Genomic DNA, 23,844 nt, shown 5'->3' on the forward strand with positions numbered 1-23,844 from the left:
AGTTAGCTATATGCACTGTCACCTTATCACTGGTGGAGAATGAGAGCAGTGTGGAGAAGACATGCCTCACCTGAGCATACTTTCCTTTTGTGTTGCAGATGGACGCATTGGGAGAAGTGCTAGGATTGTCTTGGCCCAGGTCTGAAGGGGGATGAACATCCCTGTACCTAAGCTGCAGACTACTGCCAGTGGAGAAGCAGTATCCTACTATGGAGCGAGAAGCCCTGGCCATCCGATATGCCATCCACAAGGCAAGGTACTATCTCACCGGTTGGCCTCACCACCCTTGTCACGAATCACAAAGGACACCAACGCCAGAGTGACACACCAAACGCTGACGGCTCGGTTCCAATAAACAGCCCCTCTGGGGAGTGTTCCAACTTACAACAGTGTCTGTGGTTTTCCTCCTATAGCCTCTCACATGACGGCACATGGAGAGCACAAGTGAGGGGAATGTTCTCATCATTACAGAGCACGCTGTGAGGAACGCCTTCAGGAGAGTAAACACCAGGAAAGAAGGAGGTCCACATGCCATCTCATGGGTCTTGGGTCTTGAGAACCTGCACTGACCAGCTAGGACCAGTGTTCCCTGAGTTCATTAACCTGTGCCTGGCAAAGGTTCCCACATGCTTCAGATAGTCCATCATTGTACCTGTGCTTAAGAAACAGAAGCCTGCATTCCTGAATGATTATCACCCAGTTTGCATAGCAGACTAACAACAACATTTATTTCTTACATAGCCCAAAATCACATACAGTATGTCTCACTGGGCTTTGACAGACCCTACAGTTGACACCCCCCACACTTGACCCTTCTTCACACAAGCAAAAACTCCACACAAAAAAACTCTAGGAGAGAGAAAAAAAAAAAAAGAAAGGAAGAAACATTGGGAAGGAGTGATACAGAGAGGGACCCCCTTCCAGGGTAGAGTGAGCCTGCAAATGGCGTCAGTGCAGGGTTGGGGATGATATGGGGCAGGGGCAGTGGTGGCTTAGCGGTTAATGAAGGTTGCAGGTTCAAATCCCGATCTACCAAGGTGCCACTGAGGTGCCACTGAGGTGCCACAGAGCAAAGCACCGTCCCCACACGCTGCTCTCAGGGTGATGGGTTAAATGCAGAGGACAAATTTCACTGTGTGCACCGTGTGCTGTGCTGCTGTGTATCACATGTGACAATCACTTCACTTTACTTTATATAATAATAAGTCCTACAGTTGTAGGGTTGGAGAAGTCCAGAATGTAGTCCAGTGTCATGGTCTAGATTACATGTCCATAATGATGTTACTGGTCCACTTGAAGATCCCTGAAGCTGTAACGGTGGTGGTGGCTGTGGTGACCCTCTGGTTCGTTTCATGGTATGTCCTCGTTTAGCATTCTGCTGCACACAATCCTATGTCACAGGCAGGGCAAACTATGTTAGGATGCTGTTTGTGGACTAGAGTTCAGCATTTAACACCATAATCCCCTCAAAGCTCTTCATTACATTGAAGGTTCTGGGTCTTGGTCCATTACTTTGCCAGTGGATCATCATCATTCTCTCAAACAGACCACAGTCAGTGAAGGTGGGCAAACATGTTTCTTCCTTTATTTTTCTCTGCACTGGAGCTCCTCAGGGTTCTGTTTTAAGCCCCCTGTGGTACATGCTGTAGATGTATGACTGTATGCCATATCACCAAGTCTGCGGATGATACTGTTTTTGTGGGACTAATCTCTGACAACACAGAGAAAACATACCTGTAGGAGATCAGGAACCTGGAGAACTGCTGCCAGGAGAACAACCTTCTCCTTAACATCAGCAAGACTAAGGATCTGATCGTGAAATTCAGAAAAAGACAGGAAGGAACTACCAGCCCCTCTACATTTGCAGGACAGCAGTTGAGAGTTTCTGGTACCTGGGTGTTCACATCACACAGAAACTGTCATAGACCTGTCACACTAACACTCTGGTGATGAAGGTCCATCAGCATATTTTCTTCCTTAAACATCTCAGCGACTTTCATCTGACCTGAGGGTGTTTAAGAACAATGAATGCTCATGTTTGTTGAGGTCAGACTTCTGCTCGCTTAAAGCCAAAGCAGAGATAATAAAAAAAGGAGCTTGCAGGCTATTCGTGCTGTGTTTTTTTTTCACATTGGAGAACTTGCAATGCGTAAATCATGGGCAGAGACCTATCTTTTCCCGTGGTAATAACCAGGCTGCTGAATAGAAATGGGATGATTAGCAAAAGTGCTTTGATTTAGAGCATGAATTGTATGACATTCAAATAATGTGTGTTATGGTACGATCTGGTTGTGCTACGTTGCTACCTGTCTCTAGAAAAAGAGATGGGTAACCTGGTGCTAACATTAACGTGAGGTAATGGCATTAGGCTGTACTGAGTATAATTTGAGATCCAACTTACTGAAGACACCTTCTTTTCACTTTTTCCAAGGTAAAAAGCGGCAAAAGATTTTGCCAACATCGTACTGCTTTTACAACACGGTACATCGCACTAATTTGGACCCACAAGTGGCACGGTGACGTAGCAACTAGCCATCCCAGACAATGCTGCCGTTTACTTCCCTGAGTGTAGCTCGTGTCATTTGTTTTTAACACGATTTTTTTGGTAATGGGGAATGGGCGGGGCTTCCGCACGTGGGTTAAACCTGTTTATTTCCCATCTTTCAGAAACAACATGTCTACATCTTATATACTGCAATGGTGAAAAAATTAAACATGCTTCCAGATAACATTTACATATTTGGTTTTTGAGGTCCATGTGTCCCCATTTTCCACTTGCGATCATTAATTTCAGGACTAAGTGACTCCACGCCACCTGGCTTTTATGGCGTCATTCCTGCCCAAACTTGCAATATCAACGTTGACCACTAGAGCGCGTAATGTGACGCTTTGATAACAAGAAGATTAATTTTTCGTGTGGTTTTATATTCATTCTTTTTTGTCACATTTTAGTAATTTAATTTTTATTTGAGCATGATAACTACAGTAACTGTGATGTCAAACCTATCATGCCCTTTATTACTTAATTCAATCTCAATGAAACAGACATGGGCCTGGATTTATAATAATAATTATTATCATAATTGGTTTGTGCTCTTGAAGTCATGTAGTTTTTATATTTGCTTTTATGTTTTTATGGTTGTTTGGACTTCCATCCATTAAATAACTTAAATGAATCAACTTGTCTAATGATGTCACTGTTTAAATTTGTTGAGATGTAGATGGAACAGTGAGATGGAGTTAATTTTTTTCGCCCATGCCATAAAAATGCTGTTGATGGATGTTTGTATAATTAATGCTTGTGTAACAAGCTTCACAAGCATTTGGATCTTCTGACTCGGTGCTTCCAGCTTTACAAGCATGCACTCGGTCCCGGTGATCGGCGATGGCTGATCAGGTGCATCCGGGTCACGGCCCCAGTTTTATGTAACTGATTCACACCAACATTCAATCACCCATGCACATCAATTGGTGTCAAAAAGGGAGGTTTTATTTCTGTGGGAACCCAGCAGGGTACAGTCAGTGGCTAACGTTCCTCCTCTCATCCCGTCTCTGCTCCCGCAGCACACTGAGGCAACTGCCTAGCAATACAGCTCGTGAAATAAAATGAAATAAAATACATAAAATAACCCACCACATGAATTCCAAAAGTAATTCAGTCATTAATAGTACAACTATTTACAGGTGAGCACAACAGTGACATAAAATTTTCGTTCCCACCCACAATTACACAGAAAACACAGCTTAAACACAGCCTGTAGCTTAAAATGACAACAGTAAGTTTTGTTGGGGTTCACATAACATACATACAATGTTTTTCCCATAACATCCCGGCCACACTTGTATGAGATAATGGATCCTGAGTGAAATAGGATGGCTGGAGAATAGTTTTGTGGCGAGAGTTGGCAACGTTGAGGGCTGATCGTTTCCGAGGGGACGGTAGAAGAATGGTCGTGAGGCAAGCGGTCTGTTGGTAACATCGGGGTTCGAACCAGAAAGAGGTGGGGCAATTCGAAAGAGTAGTTAAATCAAGGCAGTCGATACGTGGCAGGGTCAACCAGGTACAAAGGCAACGAAGATAAAACTACAATGAGCGGGCCCCGAGCAAGATGGCCGCAGGATGTTTATAGTCGACACCGACCCCGACCTCGTCTGCTCGTGGGTGATCGTCTCCGTGGATGCTGTGACAACTGTATATACTGTAATTATACATAAATTAGTCTGTATGTCACTCAACATTATAGAAGCGAGTTAGGTGCAGACGTTTCTAACATAGAATTGCTAACATTAACAAGAAACAATTATCATCATCACAACACAACTGGTCTGACCATAGTGATGTGAATTTATTTAATTTAATGTGTAATGAAACAGTCAGTGACAGTGGGGGTTCAAAACTGACTATACATGGTGTTGTGGTGATTGTCTGTTTTTGTCACTATAACATGGGAACAGAAAGAGAATTAAAGAATAATTTCAGCAATATAAACAGAAAAACATCAAAAATGGTTTTAAAACAATATTTTATTTCCAGTTGTTTGTTTAACCCCGGACCAATCTGTTGGTCACACCACCACCCCCCTCTCTGGGGACAAAAGGACTTTCTTCTCTTTCAAGATGGCCTGGCCCCGAAATATGAAAAAGAAAGATATTAGACCAACATTAGTTTCAACAGTAGAAAATATTTTAAAACCGAATAATGACATTTTAATATTTTAACAAAATGAAGATTAGGATGTAGTGGGGCTGAGGAAGTGTCACTTACACATTGATGAATGTGACAGCGGCGTTTTTGATGTGTTGAACTCGATGAAGGTCGCCCAGGATGAGGGTCTCAGCAGCGTTGTCCACGGTCCTCACACATGGACTTCAGGCTGAAAGTACTGAAAGACAGAAGGAGACAGACAGTTAGACATAAAGAGATGCATCTGAAAACATCCACAGTACTCTGTGAGTTTGTGTCTGGAGTGAAAGTGTGTGTGTGAGCTACCATGTCTGCTGCAGCAAGCAGCTCGGTGGCCATCTGACGAATGTTGGGAGCCTTACCAGAGTAGACATAGATCAGGATCTCCTTGAGGACGTCGGGCTCCATTTCCTGAATCTCCACACGGTTCTAGAGAAAAAGCAGAGCTGAAATCAGTACCGTTCTAGACTGCATGAGAAAAAGGTGGGTACATGGCTCCAGCAGAGAGCAGATAAGGCTCATGTAGTCACATGATGGGGTTTTAAAGACTCACAGTTTGCTGCTCTTTCGTGTCTTGTATGAACATGTCACGGAAGACAGGACAGCGGGCTGCAGAGAGACAGAAGGGCGTAAAGATGAACATTAAATTCCTTTGTAATAATGTAACTGCATAATAAAGCCCAACAAAGAGAGGTAAACAGTGTAAGATGGATAAAGACTTTTTAAATGGCTGACGTATCCCTCACTCACACACACCTGGGTGTAGTTGTAGCTGCTGGCCATTCTGGAACTCTGAAGATCTGCAGGAACCTCTGATGAAGGAATCTTCTTACTGGAAACGCTCTGGGGTCGTTCTTCTCGTCGGAATCTCAGTCCAAAACGATGCTGGTCCTGGGATGGTGTCTTGGGATGACCTCTGGTAGGATAATGAGAGAGTAAAAAATGAATTATTTACATTTAGAAACAGATGTAATCTTGCATCTTTCATGTAATTCAAAAAGACTAAATACCTACCAAAAATAGTAACCAAGCACCTAAAATAATCATAACCTAGATAGACAAAAGCAGATTAAAAAAAAGATTAAAACATTAACCCTGAACATTTAATATTACACCACATTATATAAGGTATATTAAGAGGTGAAAGAGACTAAAAACGTCTCTGGCGTTTGGCTGGTGGTTCTCCAGCAGAAACCAGTGACTGGTACAAATCTGTGATGAGGTGTGGGTGGTCATCAGTAAGGGTCGTCCAGCCGTCAGTCTTCGTGACTTCTTCTGCATTCCTAAAAATCCCACAGAGAGAAAAAAGTGAGCAGCTGCATCCAAATACTTGCCTTTGCAGGCCGTGCAAGGTAAGGATGGAAACCATGGAAACTTCCGCCCTGGCATTACCGCTACCCTGAACTGTACTGGAGTTTACATAGTGGCCTGGTCCTGAGATTAGGATGTAGTTGGCTGAGGAAGTGTCACTTACACATTGATGAATGTGACAGCGTCGTTTATGGTGTGCTGAGCTTGATGGAGGTCGCCCAGGATGAGGGTCTCAGCAGCGTTGTCCACGGTGAGGCTGCTGCAAAGTGTGTCCTCACACATGGACTTGAGGCGATCCAGGAGGTACTGAAAGACAGAAGGAGACAGAAATTTTGAGGTGAAGAGATGAATTAAAAAAAAAAAAATAAATCAGTAATGTGTGAGTGTGAGAGCTACCATGTCTGCTGCAGCAAGCAGCTTGGCAGCCATATGACGAATGTTGGGAGCCTTTCCCGAGTAGATATAGGTCAGGATCTCCTTGAGGACGTCGGGCTCCATTTCCTTAATCTCCACGCGGTTCTAGAAAGAGAGCAGAGCTGAAATCAGTATGGTTCTAGACTGCATGAGAAGAAGGTGGGCACACGGCTCCAGCAAAGAGCAGATAGTGGTGGCAGTGGTGGCCTAGCGGGTAAGGGAGCTGAGCCGTAATCAGAAGGTTGTCACTGAGGTGCCATTGAGCAAAGGACCGTCCCCACACACTGCTCCCCAGGCGCCTGTCATGGCTGCCCACTGCTCCCTCAGGGGATGGGATAAATGCAGAGACCACATTTCAGGGTGTGCACAGGGTGCTGTGCTGTGATGTGTCACGTGTGACAACTAATCACTTTTTTTATAAGACTCCTGTAGCAAATCTCATGTAGTCACATGATGACAAAAAGGAAGAAAATTAGGTTTTAAAGACTCACAGTTTGCTGCTCTTTCGTGTCTTGTAGGAACATGGCACGGAAGACAGGACAGCGGGCTGCAGAGAGACAGAAGAGTGTAAAGATGAGCATTAAATTCCTTCATTTCTTCTCTACAGTAGCTATTTAAATACCTGGAACCAAATCATCTTACGTCTGTCTGTAAATTCTCAAGTGTGTGCATGTGTGTGTGTATATTAGAGGATGTGCTAGAGGAAGTGTTACCTGCTAGGATGGATTTGTGGGCCTTGAACTCCTGCCCAGCTACACACAGGGTGCAGTCAGTGAGCAGGGATTCTTCCCACAGCTCCCCAAGCTCAAACGCCAGGCTGCTATCTGGCTCCTTCTCCTGCACTGTGGAGATCTCTGGATCCTTCTCCACAGTGATCTGTAACATCCCAACATGGTAGTTAGTACAACACAGCTACGCCATCACACAAAAGCTACCAACATGGAAGGACTTTAAAGAGACGAACATCACAGAATCCCTCTGCAGTGAGATGGTGAAGTGCGACCAGGCAGCCAGTGATACTTACCTTACAGGTGAGGGTGAGCTTGTCATCCTGTAAAAGTCCAGAGGCATCGTCCAACACGTCATTTCTGCTGAATAACTCAGAGCCGATCTGATCGCCCTCGTACACCCGGGTGTAGTAGTTATTCTCTGCAACACAAAAGCACACAGACAGGACAGGTCAGCACTGAAGCTCAGCAATAAAATCAATACAGATCAAAGCAGAGAGATGCAGGAAAACACGCCTTTATCTCCTCTCACAGGGACACCTGAACTCACCAGTGACCTTGGCCTCCTGTCCCTCGGCGTTGAGGAGGACGAGTCTTGCACAGGCCCGCACACCTGCCTCTGGAGCACTGACCAGGACGGCAAAGTATGACACGTAGCCCTCCTGGACAGAATCAACGCCGTTAGGGTACAACTGCAGAGTCCTGAGAACACACAGACCAGAGGAAGGAAGAGTTAAAAACACATGAGCTGGAAGGACATCACTCCCTGGCTGAAACGAATCTCCAGACCCACCCAGACCTACCATTTCAGCCGTCCGCTGGCATCCGAAAAGGTGGAGCTGGTGAGGGAGGCGCCATTCTCATCATCTGCGAAGCTGAAGTTGCTGATCGTCCAGCTGCAGGAGAATTCTTCCACTTGGTGCTGAGAGCAAGAAACATATTTCATGAGTCGTCAACGTATTAATTTAGGTAAACAGCGGCCAGATCTTCAGCCCCGTAGACTGCTCTTCTTTATTATTCAGTAACTAAACTTTATTAATGCTCTAACTGTATAATAAAGCCCAACAAAGAGAGATAAACACTGTTAGATGGATAAAGACTTTTTTTAAATGGCTGACGTATCCCTCACTCACACACACCTGGGTGTAGTTGTAGCTGCTGGCCATTCTGGAACTCTGAAGATCCTCTGACGAATTAATCTTCTTGCTGGAAACGCTGTGGGGTCGTTCTTCTCGCAGGAATCTTCGTCTAAAACAATGCTGGTCTCTCTCAAATGCTCTTTAAACATTAATGATCTGATTAGAAAAACAATAAAAAAGTATTATATGGCTAATGCTAACTCTGTCCTAAAATAATTGGTAGCTACTCACCAAAAGTGCTGTGTCCTAATGAAATTATTGTTTACATATCGCGGCTACCATGGTAACGTGTGCAGGGGCACCTTATTGCAGCATTTAAATTTGTATACTTTTAAGTGTTAAGGAACGTTTTTTTTTTCCAAGCCATGCAGTTCACATCATGAAATCAGCAATAAAATATGAACGGAGTGTAGTTCGTGTGATTTGTTTTTAACACGATTTTATTTGGTATTTTTCTTTTCTCTGGTTTCTATTACGTTGGTAATGGGGAATGGGCGGGGCTTCCGCACGTGGGTTAAACCTGTTTACTTAACATCTTTCAGAAACAGCATGTCTACATCTTATATACTGCAATGGTGAAAAAATTAAACATGTCTCCAGACAACATTTTCATATTTGGTTTTTGGGGTCCATGTGTCCCCATTTTCCACTTGTGATCATTAATTTCAGGACTAAGTGACTCCACGCCACCTGGCTTTCATGGCGTCATTCCTGCCCAAACTTGCAATATTAACTTTGACCACTAGAGCGCGTAATGTGACGTCACATGACGCTTTGATAACACATTTACATTTACAGCATTTATCAGATGCCCTTAACCAGAGCGACTTACAATCAGTATTTACAGGGACAGTCCCCCCTGGAGCAATTTAGGGTTAAGTGTCTTGCTCAGGGACACAATGGTAGTAAGTGTCTTCTGGTTCATAGTCGAGTGTGTTACCAACTAGGCTTCTACCACCCTAAGACTCATTGACTCATAAGACTCATTGTTCGTGTGGTCTTATTCATTCTTTTTTGTCACATTTTAGTAATTTAATTTTTATTTGAGCATGATAACTAAGTAACTGTGGTGTATTTCAAACCTATCATGCCCTTTATTACTTATTTCAATCTCAATGAAACAGACATGGGCCTGGATTTATAATAATAATATTTTTTCCTAGGTAAAAAGCGGCAAAAGATTTTGCCAACATCATTCTGCTTTTACAACACGGTACACCGCACTAGTTTGGACCCACAAGTGGCACGGTGACGTAGCAACTAGCCATCCCAGACAATGCTGCCGTTTACTTCCCTGAGTGTAGCTCGTGTCATTTGTTTTTAACACGATTTTTTTGGTAATGGGGAATGGGCGGGGCTTCCGCACGTGGGTTAAACCTGTTTATTTCCCATCTTTCAGAAACAACATGTCTACATCTTATATACTGCAATGGTGAAAAAATTAAACATGCCTCCAGATAACATTTACATATTTGGTTTTTGAGGTCCATGTGTCCCCATTTTCCACTTGCGATCATTAATTTCAGGACTAAGTGACTCCACGCCACCTGGCTTTTATGGCGTCATTCCTGCCCAAACTTGCAATATCAACGTTGACCACTAGAGCGCGTAATGTGACGCTTTGATAACAAGAAGACTAATTTTTCGTGTGGTTTTATATTCATTCTTTTTTGTCACATTTTAGTAATTTAATTTTTATTTGAGCATGATAACTACAGTAACTGTGATGTCAAACCTATCATGCCCTTTATTACTTAATTCAATCTCAATGAAACAGACATGGGCCTGGATTTATAATAATAATTATTATCATAATTGGTTTGTGCTCTTGAAGTCATGTAGTTTTTATATTTGCTTTTATGTTTTTATGGTTGCTTGGACTTCCATCCATTAAATAACTTAAATGAATCAACTTGTCTAATGATGTCACTGTTTAAATTTGTTGAGATGTAGATGGAACAGTGAGATGGAGTTAATTTTTTTCGCCCATGCCATAAAAATGCTGTTGATGGATGTTTGTATAATTAATGCTTGTGTAACAAGCTTCACAAGCATTTGGATCTTCTGACTCGGTGCTTCCAGCTTTACAAGCATGCACTCGGTCCCGGTGATCGGCGATGGCTGATCAGGTGCATCCGGGTCACGGCCCCAGTTTTATGTAACTGATTCACACCAGCATTCAATCACCCATGCACATCAATTGGTGTCAAAAAGGGAGGTTTTATTTCTGTGGGAACCCAGCAGGGTACAGTCAGTGGCTAACGTTCCTCCTCTCATCCCGTCTCTGCTCCCGCAGCACACTGAGGCAACTGCCTAGCAATACAGCTCGTGAAATAAAATGAAATAAAATACATAAAATAACCCACCACATGAATTCCAAAAGTAATTCAGTCATTAATAGTACAACTATTTACAGGTGAGCACAACAGTGACATAAAATTTTCGTTCCCACCCACAATTACACAGAAAACACAGCTTAAACACAGCCTGTAGCTTAAAATGACAACAGTAAGTTTTGTTGGGGTTCACATAACATACATACAATGTTTTTCCCATAACATCCCGGCCACCCTTGTATGAGATAATGGATCCTGAGTGAAATAGGATGGCTGGAGAATAGTTTTGTGGCGAGAGTTGGCAACGTTGAGGGCTGATCGTTTCCGAGGGGACGGTAGAAGAATGGTCGTGAGGCAAGCGGTCTGTTGGTAACATCGGGGTTCGAACCAGAAAGAGGTGGGGCAATTCGAAAGAGTAGTTAAATCAAGGCAGTCGATACGTGGCAGGGTCAACCAGGTACAAAGGCAACGAAGATAAAACTACAATGAGCGGGCCCCGAGCAAGATGGCCGCAGGATGTTTATAGTCGACACCGACCCCGACCTCGTCTGCTCGTGGGTGATCGTCTCCGTGGATGCTGTGACAACTGTATATACTGTAATTATACATAAATTAGTCTGTATGTCACTCAACATTATAGAAGCGAGTTAGGTGCAGACGTTTCTAACATAGAATTGCTAACATTAACAAGAAACAATTATCATCATCACAACACAACTGGTCTGACCATAGTGATGTGAATTTATTTAATTTAATGTGTAATGAAACAGTCAGTGACAGTGGGGGTTCAAAACTGACTATACATGGTGTTGTGGTGATTGTCTGTTTTTGTCACTATAACATGGGAACAGAAAGAGAATTAAAGAATAATTTCAGCAATATAAACAGAAAAACATCAAAAATGGTTTTAAAACAATATTTTATTTTCAGTTGTTTGTTTAACCCCGGACCAATCTGTTGGTCACACCACCACCCCCCTCTCTGGGGACAAAAGGACTTTCTTCTCTTTCAAGATGGCCTGGCCCCGAAATATGAAAAAGAAAGATATTAGACCAACATTAGTTTCAACAGTAGAAAATATTTTAAAACCGAATAATGACATTTTAATATTTTAACAAAATGAAGATTAGGATGTAGTGGGGCTGAGGAAGTGTCACTTACACATTGATGAATGTGACAGCGGCGTTTTTGATGTGTTGAACTCGATGAAGGTCGCCCAGGATGAGGGTCTCAGCAGCGTTGTCCACGGTCCTCACACATGGACTTCAGGCTGAAAGTACTGAAAGACAGAAGGAGACAGACAGTTAGACATAAAGAGATGCATCTGAAAACATCCACAGTACTCTGTGAGTTTGTGTCTGGAGTGAAAGTGTGTGTGTGAGCTACCATGTCTGCTGCAGCAAGCAGCTCGGTGGCCATCTGACGAATGTTGGGAGCCTTACCAGAGTAGACATAGATCAGGATCTCCTTGAGGACGTCGGGCTCCATTTCCTGAATCTCCACACGGTTCTAGAGAAAAAGCAGAGCTGAAATCAGTACCGTTCTAGACTGCATGAGAAAAAGGTGGGTACATGGCTCCAGCAGAGAGCAGATAAGGCTCATGTAGTCACATGATGGGGTTTTAAAGACTCACAGTTTGCTGCTCTTTCGTGTCTTGTATGAACATGTCACGGAAGACAGGACAGCGGGCTGCAGAGAGACAGAAGGGCGTAAAGATGAACATTAAATTCCTTTGTAATAATGTAACTGCATAATAAAGCCCAACAAAGAGAGGTAAACAGTGTAAGATGGATAAAGACTTTTTAAATGGCTGACGTATCCCTCACTCACACACACCTGGGTGTAGTTGTAGCTGCTGGCCATTCTGGAACTCTGAAGATCTGCAGGAACCTCTGATGAAGGAATCTTCTTACTGGAAACGCTCTGGGGTCGTTCTTCTCGTCGGAATCTCAGTCCAAAACGATGCTGGTCCTGGGATGGTGTCTTGGGATGACCTCTGGTAGGATAATGAGAGAGTAAAAAATGAATTATTTACATTTAGAAACAGATGTAATCTTGCATCTTTCATGTAATTCAAAAAGACTAAATACCTACCAAAAATAGTAACCAAGCACCTAAAATAATCATAACCTAGATAGACAAAAGCAGATTAAAAAAAAGATTAAAACATTAACCCTGAACATTTAATATTACACCACATTATATAAGGTATATTAAGAGGTGAAAGAGACTAAAAACGTCTCTGGCGTTTGGCTGGTGGTTCTCCAGCAGAAACCAGTGACTGGTACAAATCTGTGATGAGGTGTGGGTGGTCATCAGTAAGGGTCGTCCAGCCGTCAGTCTTCGTGACTTCTTCTGCATTCCTAAAAATCCCACAGAGAGAAAAAAGTGAGCAGCTGCATCCAAATACTTGCCTTTGCAGGCCGTGCAAGGTAAGGATGGAAACCATGGAAACTTCCGCCCTGGCATTACCGCTACCCTGAACTGTACTGGAGTTTACATAGTGGCCTGGTCCTGAGATTAGGATGTAGTTGGCTGAGGAAGTGTCACTTACACATTGATGAATGTGACAGCGTCGTTTATGGTGTGCTGAGCTTGATGGAGGTCGCCCAGGATGAGGGTCTCAGCAGCGTTGTCCACGGTGAGGCTGCTGCAAAGTGTGTCCTCACACATGGACTTGAGGCGATCCAGGAGGTACTGAAAGACAGAAGGAGACAGAAATTTTGAGGTGAAGAGATGAATTAAAAAAAAAAAAATAAATCAGTAATGTGTGAGTGTGAGAGCTACCATGTCTGCTGCAGCAAGCAGCTTGGCAGCCATATGACGAATGTTGGGAGCCTTTCCCGAGTAGATATAGGTCAGGATCTCCTTGAGGACGTCGGGCTCCATTTCCTTAATCTCCACGCGGTTCTAGAAAGAGAGCAGAGATGAAATCAGTATGGTTCTAGACTGCATGAGAAGAAGGTGGGCACACGGCTCCAGCAAAGAGCAGATAGTGGTGGCAGTGGTGGCCTAGCGGGTAAGGGAGCTGAGCCGTAATCAGAAGGTTGTCACTGAGGTGCCATTGAGCAAAGTATCGTCCCCACACACTGCTCCCCAGGCGCCTGTCATGGCTGCCCACTGCTCCCTCAGGGGATGGGATAAATGCAGAGACCACATTTCAGGGTGTTCACAGGGTGCTGTGCTGCGGTGTGTCACGTGTGACAACTAATCACTTTTTTTATAAGACTCCTGTAGCAAATCTCATGTAGTCACATGATGACAAAAAGGAAGAAAATTAGGTTTTAAAGACTCACAGTTTGCTGCTCTTTCGTGTCTTGTAGGAACATGGCACGGAAGACAGGACAGCGGGCTGCAGAGAGACAGAAGAGTGTAAAGATGAGCATTAAATTCCTTCATTTCTTCTCTACAGTAGCTATTTAAATACCTGGAACCAAATCATCTTACGTCTGTCTGTAAATTCTCAAGTGTGTGCATGTGTGTGTGTATATTAGAGGATGTGCTAGAGGAAGTGTTACCTGCTAGGATGGATTTGTGGGCCTTGAACTCCTGCCCAGCTACACACAGGGTGCAGTCAGTGAGCAGGGATTCTTCCCACAGCTCCCCAAGCTCAAACGCCAGGCTGCTATCTGGCTCCTTCACCTGCGCTGTGGAGATCTCTGGATCCTTCTCCACAGTGATCTGTAACATCCCAACATGGTAGTTAGTACAACACAGCTACGCCATCACACAAAAGCTACCAACATGGAAGGACTTTAAAGAGACGAACATCACAGAATCCCTCTGCAGTGAGATGGTGAAGTGCGACCAGGCAGCCAGTGATACTTACCTTACAGGTGAGGGTGAGCTTGTCATCCTGTAAAAGTCCAGAGGCATCGTCCAACACGTCATTTCTGCTGAATAACTCAGAGCCGATCTGATCGCCCTCGTACACCCGGGTGTAGTAGTTATTCTCTGCAACACAAAAGCACACAGACAGGACAGGTCAGCACTGAAGCTCAGCAATAAAATCAATACAGATCAAAGCAGAGAGATGCAGGAAAACACGCCTTTATCTCCTCTCACAGGGACACCTGAACTCACCAGTGACCTTGGCCTCCTGTCCCTCGGCGTTGAGGAGGACGAGTCTTGCACAGGCCCGCACACCTGCCTCTGGAGCACTGACCAGGACGGCAAAGTATGACACGTAGCCCTCCTGGACAGAATCAACGCCGTTAGGGTACAACTGCAGAGTCCTGAGAACACACAGACCAGAGGAAGGAAGAGTTAAAAACACATGAGCTGGAAGGACATCACTCCCTGGCTGAAACGAATCTCCAGACCCACCCAGACCTACCATTTCAGCCGTCCGCTGGCATCCGAAAAGGTGGAGCTGGTGAGGGAGGCGCCATTCTCATCATCTGCGAAGCTGAAGTTGCTGATCGTCCAGCTGCAGGAGAATTCTTCCACTTGGTGCTGAGAGCAAGAAACATATTTCATGAGTCGTCAACGTATTAATTTAGGTAAACAGCGGCCAGATCTTCAGCCCCGTAGACTGCTCTTCTTTATTATTCAGTAACTAAACTTTATTAATGCTCTAACTGTATAATAAAGCCCAACAAAGAGAGATAAACACTGTTAGATGGATAAAGACTTTTTTTAAATGGCTGACGTATCCCTCACTCACACACACCTGGGTGTAGTTGTAGCTGCTGGCCATTCTGGAACTCTGAAGATCCTCTGACGAATTAATCTTCTTGCTGGAAACGCTGTGGGGTCGTTCTTCTCGCAGGAATCTTCGTCTAAAACAATGCTGGTCTCTCTCAAATGCTCTTTAAACATTAATGATCTGATTAGAAAAACAATAAAAATGTGTAGAAATAAAAGTATTATATGGCTAATGCTAACTCTGTCCTAAAATAATTGGTAGCTACTCACCAAAAGTGCTGTGTCCTAATGAAATTATTGTTTACATATCGCGGCTACCATGGTAACGTGTGCAGGGGCACCTTATTGCAGCATTTAAATTTGTATACTTTTAAGTGTTAAGGAACGTTTTTTTTTCCAAGCCATGCAGTTCACATCATGAAATCAGCAATAAAATATGAACGGAGTGTAGTTCGTGTGATTTGTTTTTAACACGATTTTATTTGGTATTTTTCTTTTCTCTGGTTTCTATTACGTTGGTAATGGGGAATGGGCGGGGCTTCCGCACGTGGGTTAAACCTGTTTACTTAACATCTTTCAGAAACAGCATGTCTACATCTTATATACTGCAATGGTGAAAAAATTAAACATGTCTCCAGACAACATTTTCATATTTGGTTTTTGGGGTCCATGTGTCCCCATTTTCCACTTGTGATCATTAATTTCAGGACTAAGTGACTCCACGCCACCTGGCTTTCATGGCGTCATTCCTGCCCAAACTTGCAATATTAACTTTGACCACTAGAGCGCGTAATGTGACGTCACATGACGCTTTGATAACACATTTACATTTACAGCATTTATCAGATGCCCTTAACCAGAGCGACTTACAATCAGTATTTACAGGGACAGTCCCCCCTGGAGCAATTTAGGGTTAAGTGTCTTGCTCAGGGACACAATGGTAGTAAGTGTCTTCTGGTTCATAGTCGAGTGTGTTACCAACTAGGCTTCTACCACCCTAAGACTCATTGACTCATAAGACTCATTGTTCGTGTGGTCTTATATTCATTCTTTTTTGTCACATTTTAGTAATTTAATTTTTATTTGAGCATGATAACTAAGTAACTGTGGTGTATTTCAAACCTATCATGCCCTTTATTACTTATTTCAATCTCAATGAAACAGACATGGGCCTGGATTTATAATAATAATATTTTTTATTATTTTTGTTTTGTGCTCTTGAAGTCATGTAGTTTTTATATTTGCTTTTATGTTTTTAAGGTTGCTTGGACTTCCATCCATTAAATAACTTAAATTAATCAACTTGTCTAATGATGTCACCGTTTAAATTTGTTTAAATGTATTAAATTACAATATACAGTATTAAAAGAACATAAAAAAATATTCACAAAATAACACACATGCAAAATATTCCTAATATGTACATACATTAAAATGAAAGAAATAACTTTTTGCACACAAACCCCACGCACCTCTCACAGCTCACGCAATGTGTCCAAGAGACCTGAACCGGGTCAAAAACAAAATAAAAGTCTTTAGGAAATAAGAAAAAAAAAGACACAAGAAAGAAGAAATATACTTATAAATCTAGTGTAACCATTTAACTCCGGCACAATAGCTTGCGTAGTATAGACCCAGCTCCCAACCCAACTTTGTGAATAGATTAACGGCGATATTTCTTTTATCGCCCGATAAGAGTCTCACGTTAACGCAGCATGTTAACGCCGATAACGGCCCACCACTATAAAATACATTTTTTTCACATTGGAGAACTTGCATTGCGTAAATCATGGGCAGAGACCTATCTTTTCCCGTGGTAATAACCAGGCGGCTGAATAGAAATGGGATGATTAGCAAAAGTGCTTTGATTTAGAGCATGAATTGTATGACATTCAAATAATGTGTGTTATGGTACGATCTGGTTGTGCTACGTTGCTACCTGTCTCTAGAAACAGAGATGGGTAACCTGGTGCTAACATTAACGTGAGGTAATGGCATTAGGCTGTACTGAGTATAATTTGAGATCCAATTTACTGTATCAACTTAAGCCACCTTCTTTTCACTTTTTCCAAGGTAAAAAGCGGCAAAAGATTTTGCCAACATCATTCTGCCTTTACAACACGGTACATCGCACTAGTTTGGACCCACAAGTGGCACGGTGACGTAGCAACTAGCCATCCCAGACAATGCTGCCGTTATTTTTTTTTTTAGGGGGGGGGGGCCTCGCGAACGTTTTGCCCAGGGGCCCCCACGACCCATAATCCGTCCCTGGGTCTGCCTCCACAGCTGCTCCGCTGCCCTTCCACAGGCTCTCTCACAGATCAGACGTAGCTGCCACCCACTGGGTATGGAATACGCTTTTCAGAGATGCTTGGACACTCCCCATCCCACTACAGACACCAGCATAGCAAAGGTTATGACTGGGTGGAAAGAAAGGCAGATCTTTGTAGCACCAAGATGCCTTTTTATTCGACAAAATACATAGCAACAGGGGAGGCCTTTACTTCAGATCACAACATGCCCCCTGCCTGCTCTAATATTTCCAGTAGCCCACTAACTCGCCCACCACTCATCCTAATGGGCCTCGCTACTCTAAGAGGCGGCCATATGCAAATAACCTCAGCCCTATTGGCTGCAAACGCTACAGTCTGTTATGAGCTAATTAGCTAAATTCCAGAATTTGTGTTCAAGTTATCTAAAATGATTTTTTATGAATTCAACACTTCTCTCTGTACATGAGCATTAATTCAAACAGTGTAGTAAGTTATATTTTTGTTAAAGTATTTATTAATATATCTTATAACTGTAACTGTGATTCAACCAGAGGTGGAAAAAGTACTGAAAAAATTATCTGGTATCTTTGTAAATGTGATTAAGTATCTTAACTTTGATTAAATTATACTCAATAGAAAGCACCGATCTAAAAATCTACTTGAGTAAAAGTAAAAAAATGCTTAATTTAAAATAGACTTTGAGTAAAGGTTACTCAGTTTCTTTCAATTACTTGATGTAAAAAATGACTAGTTATAAATCCAATCCAGCACTAGTTGTTTTATTCAACTTTTAGGCAGTATGACTAACAAACTATGTATATATAGGTCTACAGTGATCTCCTAAAACTGAAGTCTCTTGCCGAAATTCAACTTTGGCGCAGCATTACAGTCACCTTAAGGCAGTCCCAGAATGAGATTTCCCCAGGACGCAACAAGTTTATTTCAGTGTCTGTAAATTGAAATGATAATGAGGAGGAGAGAGGTGGGACGAAGATAAGAGCAACCTATAAAAGCGAGGGGGCATTTGTGGAAATGGCGTCATCAACACTATTCCACAACCTTAATGCTGTGCACAAACAGGAAGTTTTTCCAGGAAAAATAAAATTAACCCGCTGATTCTTCAGATGCTCACGTGACGAAACTAGAAATGAATTTAGCATCTGCAATGCTTCATTTGTTTGCCATGATGGTCGGTGGAGCTCATTTTTAGGGGAGGGGTGGAAAATTCTCTGGGCCGGCAAAGCATGAGAAAGAGGAGGTAACCTTATGATGACATAAAGGGAAAAAATTCCAGATCTGACCATCCGAGCTGCCGTTCTCTGAACTGCAAAGCAGAATGAACAAAGCACTATTTACACCCATATTTACATTTTCATGACATGGGAGCTTGTGCCAAATTCTGAATTGTATGGTCCATCTCAAACATTATAATAAAAAAGAGAAAATAAAGCCCCAATCACTGTCCCGTTGAATACTACAGCATTACACTAGTCGCGTTTACATGGACCCTTTTTTTCAATCTGATTGAATTTAATCAGATTTAAATAACCCAACCGAACTGTTTACATGAGCGTCAAATAAAGAGATCCGCGTTTGTTCCACGTTTACACGTACGAGCCATTTAATCCGATCATACATTAACTTGACAAGTGCTGTGGTGGTCTTAAGCAACTTTTCTTGTACAGAAAAAAGGAAATGCTCTATCTGAACCTCTGAAGCTTCCTTTCTCCTTGTTTATCCCACCTCCATTGCGCGATTCAAAAGTCTCTCCTTTATTTACCTCAGAATTGGCTACCTGAACAGTCCCGCCTTCATTGCCGACACTTATTTACATTTGAGCCCAGCTCATTTGGCCTTGACATTAATGTAATTTCTGTGTCTCTTGGTAAATGTGCTGTTGATAATTAGTTTTCAGCGGTTCGTGGTACTCTAGCACTATTTAAGGGAGCGAGTTGAGGCACACGTCTTAGCACAGCCACTGTGGATAGCCCCCCTTCCTCAGACTAGTGGATGAGAATCCACAGTAAACACTGGTGGGAAACGGTAGTTCTCACCGAGAACATGTTTACATGACCTCTCCGCACCAGATGACATATTGTTTGTTTTGGTAGGTCATACGGCCCGCCCACAAATCGTGTTCAAAGTTTAAAAAGTACCGTTTACTATTGTGCAGAGGAAGAGGTTTTCAGACACACAATCTGACATATTGGATGTGTTGCTACCACCAACAGTTGTCAGGAAAACATAGGAAATAGGGAAAAAGGCAAAAAAGGCCATGTCTTGCATTTGTGGCTGCCACACTAAGACTGTGAGACGCACAAAATGACATATTGGTTGCTTCATTGGGGACTACAGAATGGCCACAAATCATGACCAAACCATTAAAAGTGTGAAAAAATTTGGTTTCTTAGAATTTGTGATGACACGGTTCACAGCACACACACGACTTTCAGATCGTGCGGCTTTTCATTCCGCACGGTTTGACATATGGCTTGGCTCGGCCGGATTTACGGTCTGCACGCAATTCCCCAAAAAGCGTTTTCGCAACGCGTTTATTATCCTAGTCCAAAATTTTACTTTTTTGGACTTTGTGTCAAGACAGTTTGACATACAAAAAAGTTTTTAATGTTGTCTCGTAGATCTCGTCAAGACCGACGTTTTGATGGTTTGTCTGATTTACGGATCATGCACAATTTTGGAAAAACAAAAAAGTGTCAATGGGTAACAAAACATTTATGTATTATTTATTTCAGCCTTTTTTCGGCACTTAATGCGGGTCGTACCGAATCACGCATACCAGTGTGCTCTATATCAAAAATTAGTACTTTTTTGTGTGATGTGTGCTATTACTTTTATAAGCGATCGGACTGGGCGGGGCCGAGCTATTAACGCTCAAACAGGGTCATTTCCCATTGAAATGTATTGAATGCTACTTTTAGCATTGGTAGCATTTGTAAAATTGGGCCCCTTTTAAGCGGGTCGTACCGAAGCACGCACACCGGCATGCTACATATCAGAAATTAGTACTTTATTGTGTGAGGTGTGCTATTACTTTTATAAGCGATTGGACAGGGCGTGGCCGAGCTATTAACGCTCAAACAGGGTAGTTTCCCATTGAAATGTATTGAATGCTAATTTTAGCATTGGTAGCATTTGTAAAATGGGCCCCCTTTTAAGTGGTACTGCTACAGTGTCATTGCCAGCAAAAGGGGTCCTACAAGGGGTACTGATACAGCAGCAGCGCCAGCACTGTAATTGAATGGAACCTCAAACCAGCAGCTTCATTAGGATGTCAATCAGCCACATTATTAAGACAGCCTGGTCCGCTTTATTAGGGACGACCTTTCTTTCGGCCACTTTATTAGGGACGCCCTATCCTTCGCCATGTCATAAGGGACGCCCTGTCCTTCAGCCACTTTATTAGGGACGCCCTGTTCTACAGCCACTTTATTAGGGACACCTGGTCCTTTGACCGCTTTAGTAGGGACACCCGGTCCTTCGGCCACTTTAGTAGGGACGCCCTGTCCTTTCATCTAACATGCTAATTTTTTTTGACATGGTCCAAATGTCACCAAATTTAACGTGACGCATCTTAGACATGCCTTCTTAGTGTTTTTGATGTTAGCATGCTAGCATTAGCATGCTAAGATGCTACTTTTTAAACATGCTCCACACAACACCAAATTTAATGTGACGCACCTTGGCCACACCCTGTTAGCATTTTGTATTTTAGCATGCTAGCATTAACATGCTAACATGCTATCTTTTCAACATGTTCTAAACGTCAACAAATTTCACATCACTGCCTGCTCTATTGGATATTTTAATAACACTTGATTTCACAGCTGAGACCAGCTCAGGAGGTTATGCTCCTACAAAAAACGCCCGGCCCATCAAAATTTCTTTTGGAATTTTGGTTTCTATTTAGTATTTAGTATTGTTATTGTTATTAATTACTCAGACTTGTGGAAAAAAATTGACACATGGCACAGACAATTCAATAAAATTATTTAGCCAATTTGGAGAGAGAAATGACTATAATGTGTGAATATGTCAGTCATCCTGTCAGTCAAAAAAATATGTCAGTGACTGCTTGTTAAGGACAGGTGTTGTAAAAAAGGCTGTAAAAGTCTACAAATGCTCAGCATTGAAAAACTGATGCTATTTAACTGGGTAACATTCTCTAACAGTAGCCATGTTGTCATTGTTTGTATCAAGTTGTGAATTTGTTGTAACATTAAAACAAAAGATTACTTATTCTGTGCTTGAAGTGATGCTCTTTATTTAATTACAAGAAGCAGAATAACGGAAAGAATTCAAGGATGCATTTTCATTGGTTGTTGTGTTACATTTACCCAATTACAATACTACTATTTTCTGATTGGCTATTGTGTAGGTCTTTTCTTTTTTTTGATTGGCTGGTAAATGACCAGCAGTAAGACCCAGAGGAGAGGCACTAATGAGGCAAATATTGAGCGCTGCAACATATGGGAATGCCGTGCCCCCGAAATTTCCTTTCAGTTCAGACGGATTTTTAAAAATGTTTTACTCATTAAATGTAGCGAATTAAAATTGGGTAAATTAATGTAATGTGCTGTACTTAAGTAAAAGCAAAATGACCTATTTAAAAAAATTACAAAAACTATTCAATTACAGTAACGAAACAAATGTAAATTATATAAATGTAAAATGTTACTTTCAACCTATGGATTCATCACAGGGAAAATCACTTCAGTCAGTTTAAAAGTTCTTTATAGTTGCATTTTGTTTGTGATATTGCCAAAACTATTTAGGATCAAATAGGAAAAGACAATTTTGAAAAAGTATTGAAACAATGATTTCTAGATTTATTTACAATAAGGTAGATGGAATCTTAGTTATAGATCCAACTATTGTTTTACGTTTTCAGAATCTTATTGGGGAGGGAGAAAAAAGTAAAGTGTATAGGGGCACTAATAAAGAAACAGGAGAGCTGGTTGCAATCAAGGTTTTGCCTTTGGATTCTAATGACTACTCCGCATAAACTGAGTATTGCATAATGTAAAACTTCAGCAGCAAATATCTTATTGCTCTTATAGACGTGTGGTATTGGTAAGAAAAACTTTATATATGTATGGAATATTGCAGTGGTGGCTCATTAAAAGATGTTCATTATAAGAAAGGTATTTTCAAAGAAACAGAGATAGCATTTGTGGCCAAACAGGTTCTGTTGGGCCTCCGTCATATGCACAATAGGAATTTTGAGCACAGTGCAATAACACTAGACAACATTATGGTTAATGATGCTGGTGAACTGATAATTGGTGGGTTTGGCTCAGTAAGAAGAACAGAAGACAGCAGTGACAGCAGACAGCAGTAAAGTGACATCTGGTCACTGGGCATCATTTTGATCGAATTAGCTGAGGGTAGACATCCTTTTGCTTTCAGACCACCTGAATTACTAGAAGAAAACGGTAAGGACAAGCAAGAAATCCCAACACTTGAAAACAAAAACGAATGGTCTGAGGAATTTCAGGATTTTGTTGAATTTTCACTAACTTCAGATCCAAGTATGAGACCATCTGCATATATGTTGCTGCAGCACATTTTCATAAGAAATCTATAGCGTGGTCCATCCCCTCTGATTGATCATCTCAAGAAAAAGAAGAATATGCCCAAGTTTAATAAGACTAAACTCTTTAAACAGCAGAAAAAAAAGATTTCAGACCTGATGTCAGACATGAACCACGTAGTCAGTGGTATTAAAATTTAAAACCCCAAAAAAGAATACGTTTTATATAAGAAAATTGGAAAAGGTGGATTTGGCGAAGTATACCAGGCCAGGAATTTACAAACAGGATAAATGGCAGCAATAAAAGTTCTAAAACTTCATCGTGATACACTCATTGCCTTGGATGAGGTTGAAATAATGCAGCAGTTGGACCATGAAAACCTGCTGAAGCTAACTGAAAGCTACTATTGGGAAAATTAACTTCATATGTGCATGGAACTTTGCACCACTGGGTCTTTATTCGATCTCTATCAAGAACTCGGCCCCTTTTAGGAAAATGAGATTGCATTTGTGGCTAAGGAGGTTCTACAAGGTCTCTAGTACTTGAACGATAAAGGTTACATGCATAGAGACATAAAACCAGACAATATAATGATAACTGATGATGGTCAATTGTAGCTTGGTGACTTTGGCTTGGCAGGAAGCACATAAAGACATACGTACCCAATAGGTACCCCAGGTTGGCTGGCTCCAGAAGTGTATGATGCAACAGAAAGTACAGGTTACAACCAGAATTGTGATATATGGTCCCTTGGCATCAC

The 23,844-nt window shown here is 42.1% G+C and overlaps 2 protein-coding genes across 2 annotated transcripts; both read right to left on the reverse strand.

Annotated features, from left to right (window-relative positions):
• Window positions 1-5,025: 5,025 nt before the first annotated feature.
• On the reverse strand, window positions 5,026-8,378 carry LOC114794522 (speckle-type POZ protein-like). The gene is made up of 12 exons (XM_028987134.1): window positions 8,277-8,378; window positions 7,941-8,059; window positions 7,688-7,839; window positions 7,434-7,558; window positions 7,123-7,285; window positions 6,901-6,956; window positions 6,392-6,514; window positions 6,159-6,301; window positions 5,699-5,967; window positions 5,441-5,600; window positions 5,238-5,293; window positions 5,026-5,113 (listed from the first exon to the last, which is right to left on the reverse strand). The coding sequence occupies exons 1-9, from the start codon at window positions 8,301-8,303 to the stop codon at window positions 5,835-5,837; spliced, it is 1,041 nt and encodes a 346-aa protein (XP_028842967.1). The 5' UTR covers window positions 8,304-8,378; the 3' UTR covers window positions 5,026-5,113; window positions 5,238-5,293; window positions 5,441-5,600; window positions 5,699-5,834.
• Window positions 8,379-12,033: 3,655 nt separating this feature from the next.
• LOC114794527 (speckle-type POZ protein-like) lies at window positions 12,034-15,386 on the reverse strand. Its single transcript, XM_028987143.1, has 12 exons — window positions 15,285-15,386; window positions 14,949-15,067; window positions 14,696-14,847; window positions 14,442-14,566; window positions 14,131-14,293; window positions 13,909-13,964; window positions 13,400-13,522; window positions 13,167-13,309; window positions 12,707-12,975; window positions 12,449-12,608; window positions 12,246-12,301; window positions 12,034-12,121 (listed from the first exon to the last, which is right to left on the reverse strand). Exons 1-9 carry the CDS (start codon window positions 15,309-15,311, stop codon window positions 12,843-12,845), a joined length of 1,041 nt encoding a protein of 346 aa, XP_028842976.1. The 5' UTR covers window positions 15,312-15,386; the 3' UTR covers window positions 12,034-12,121; window positions 12,246-12,301; window positions 12,449-12,608; window positions 12,707-12,842.
• Window positions 15,387-23,844: the final 8,458 nt, after the last annotated feature.

This window comes from Denticeps clupeoides, chromosome 7, assembly GCF_900700375.1.
Source record: "Denticeps clupeoides chromosome 7, fDenClu1.1, whole genome shotgun sequence".
NCBI classification, from domain to species: domain Eukaryota; kingdom Metazoa; phylum Chordata; class Actinopteri; order Clupeiformes; family Denticipitidae; genus Denticeps; species Denticeps clupeoides.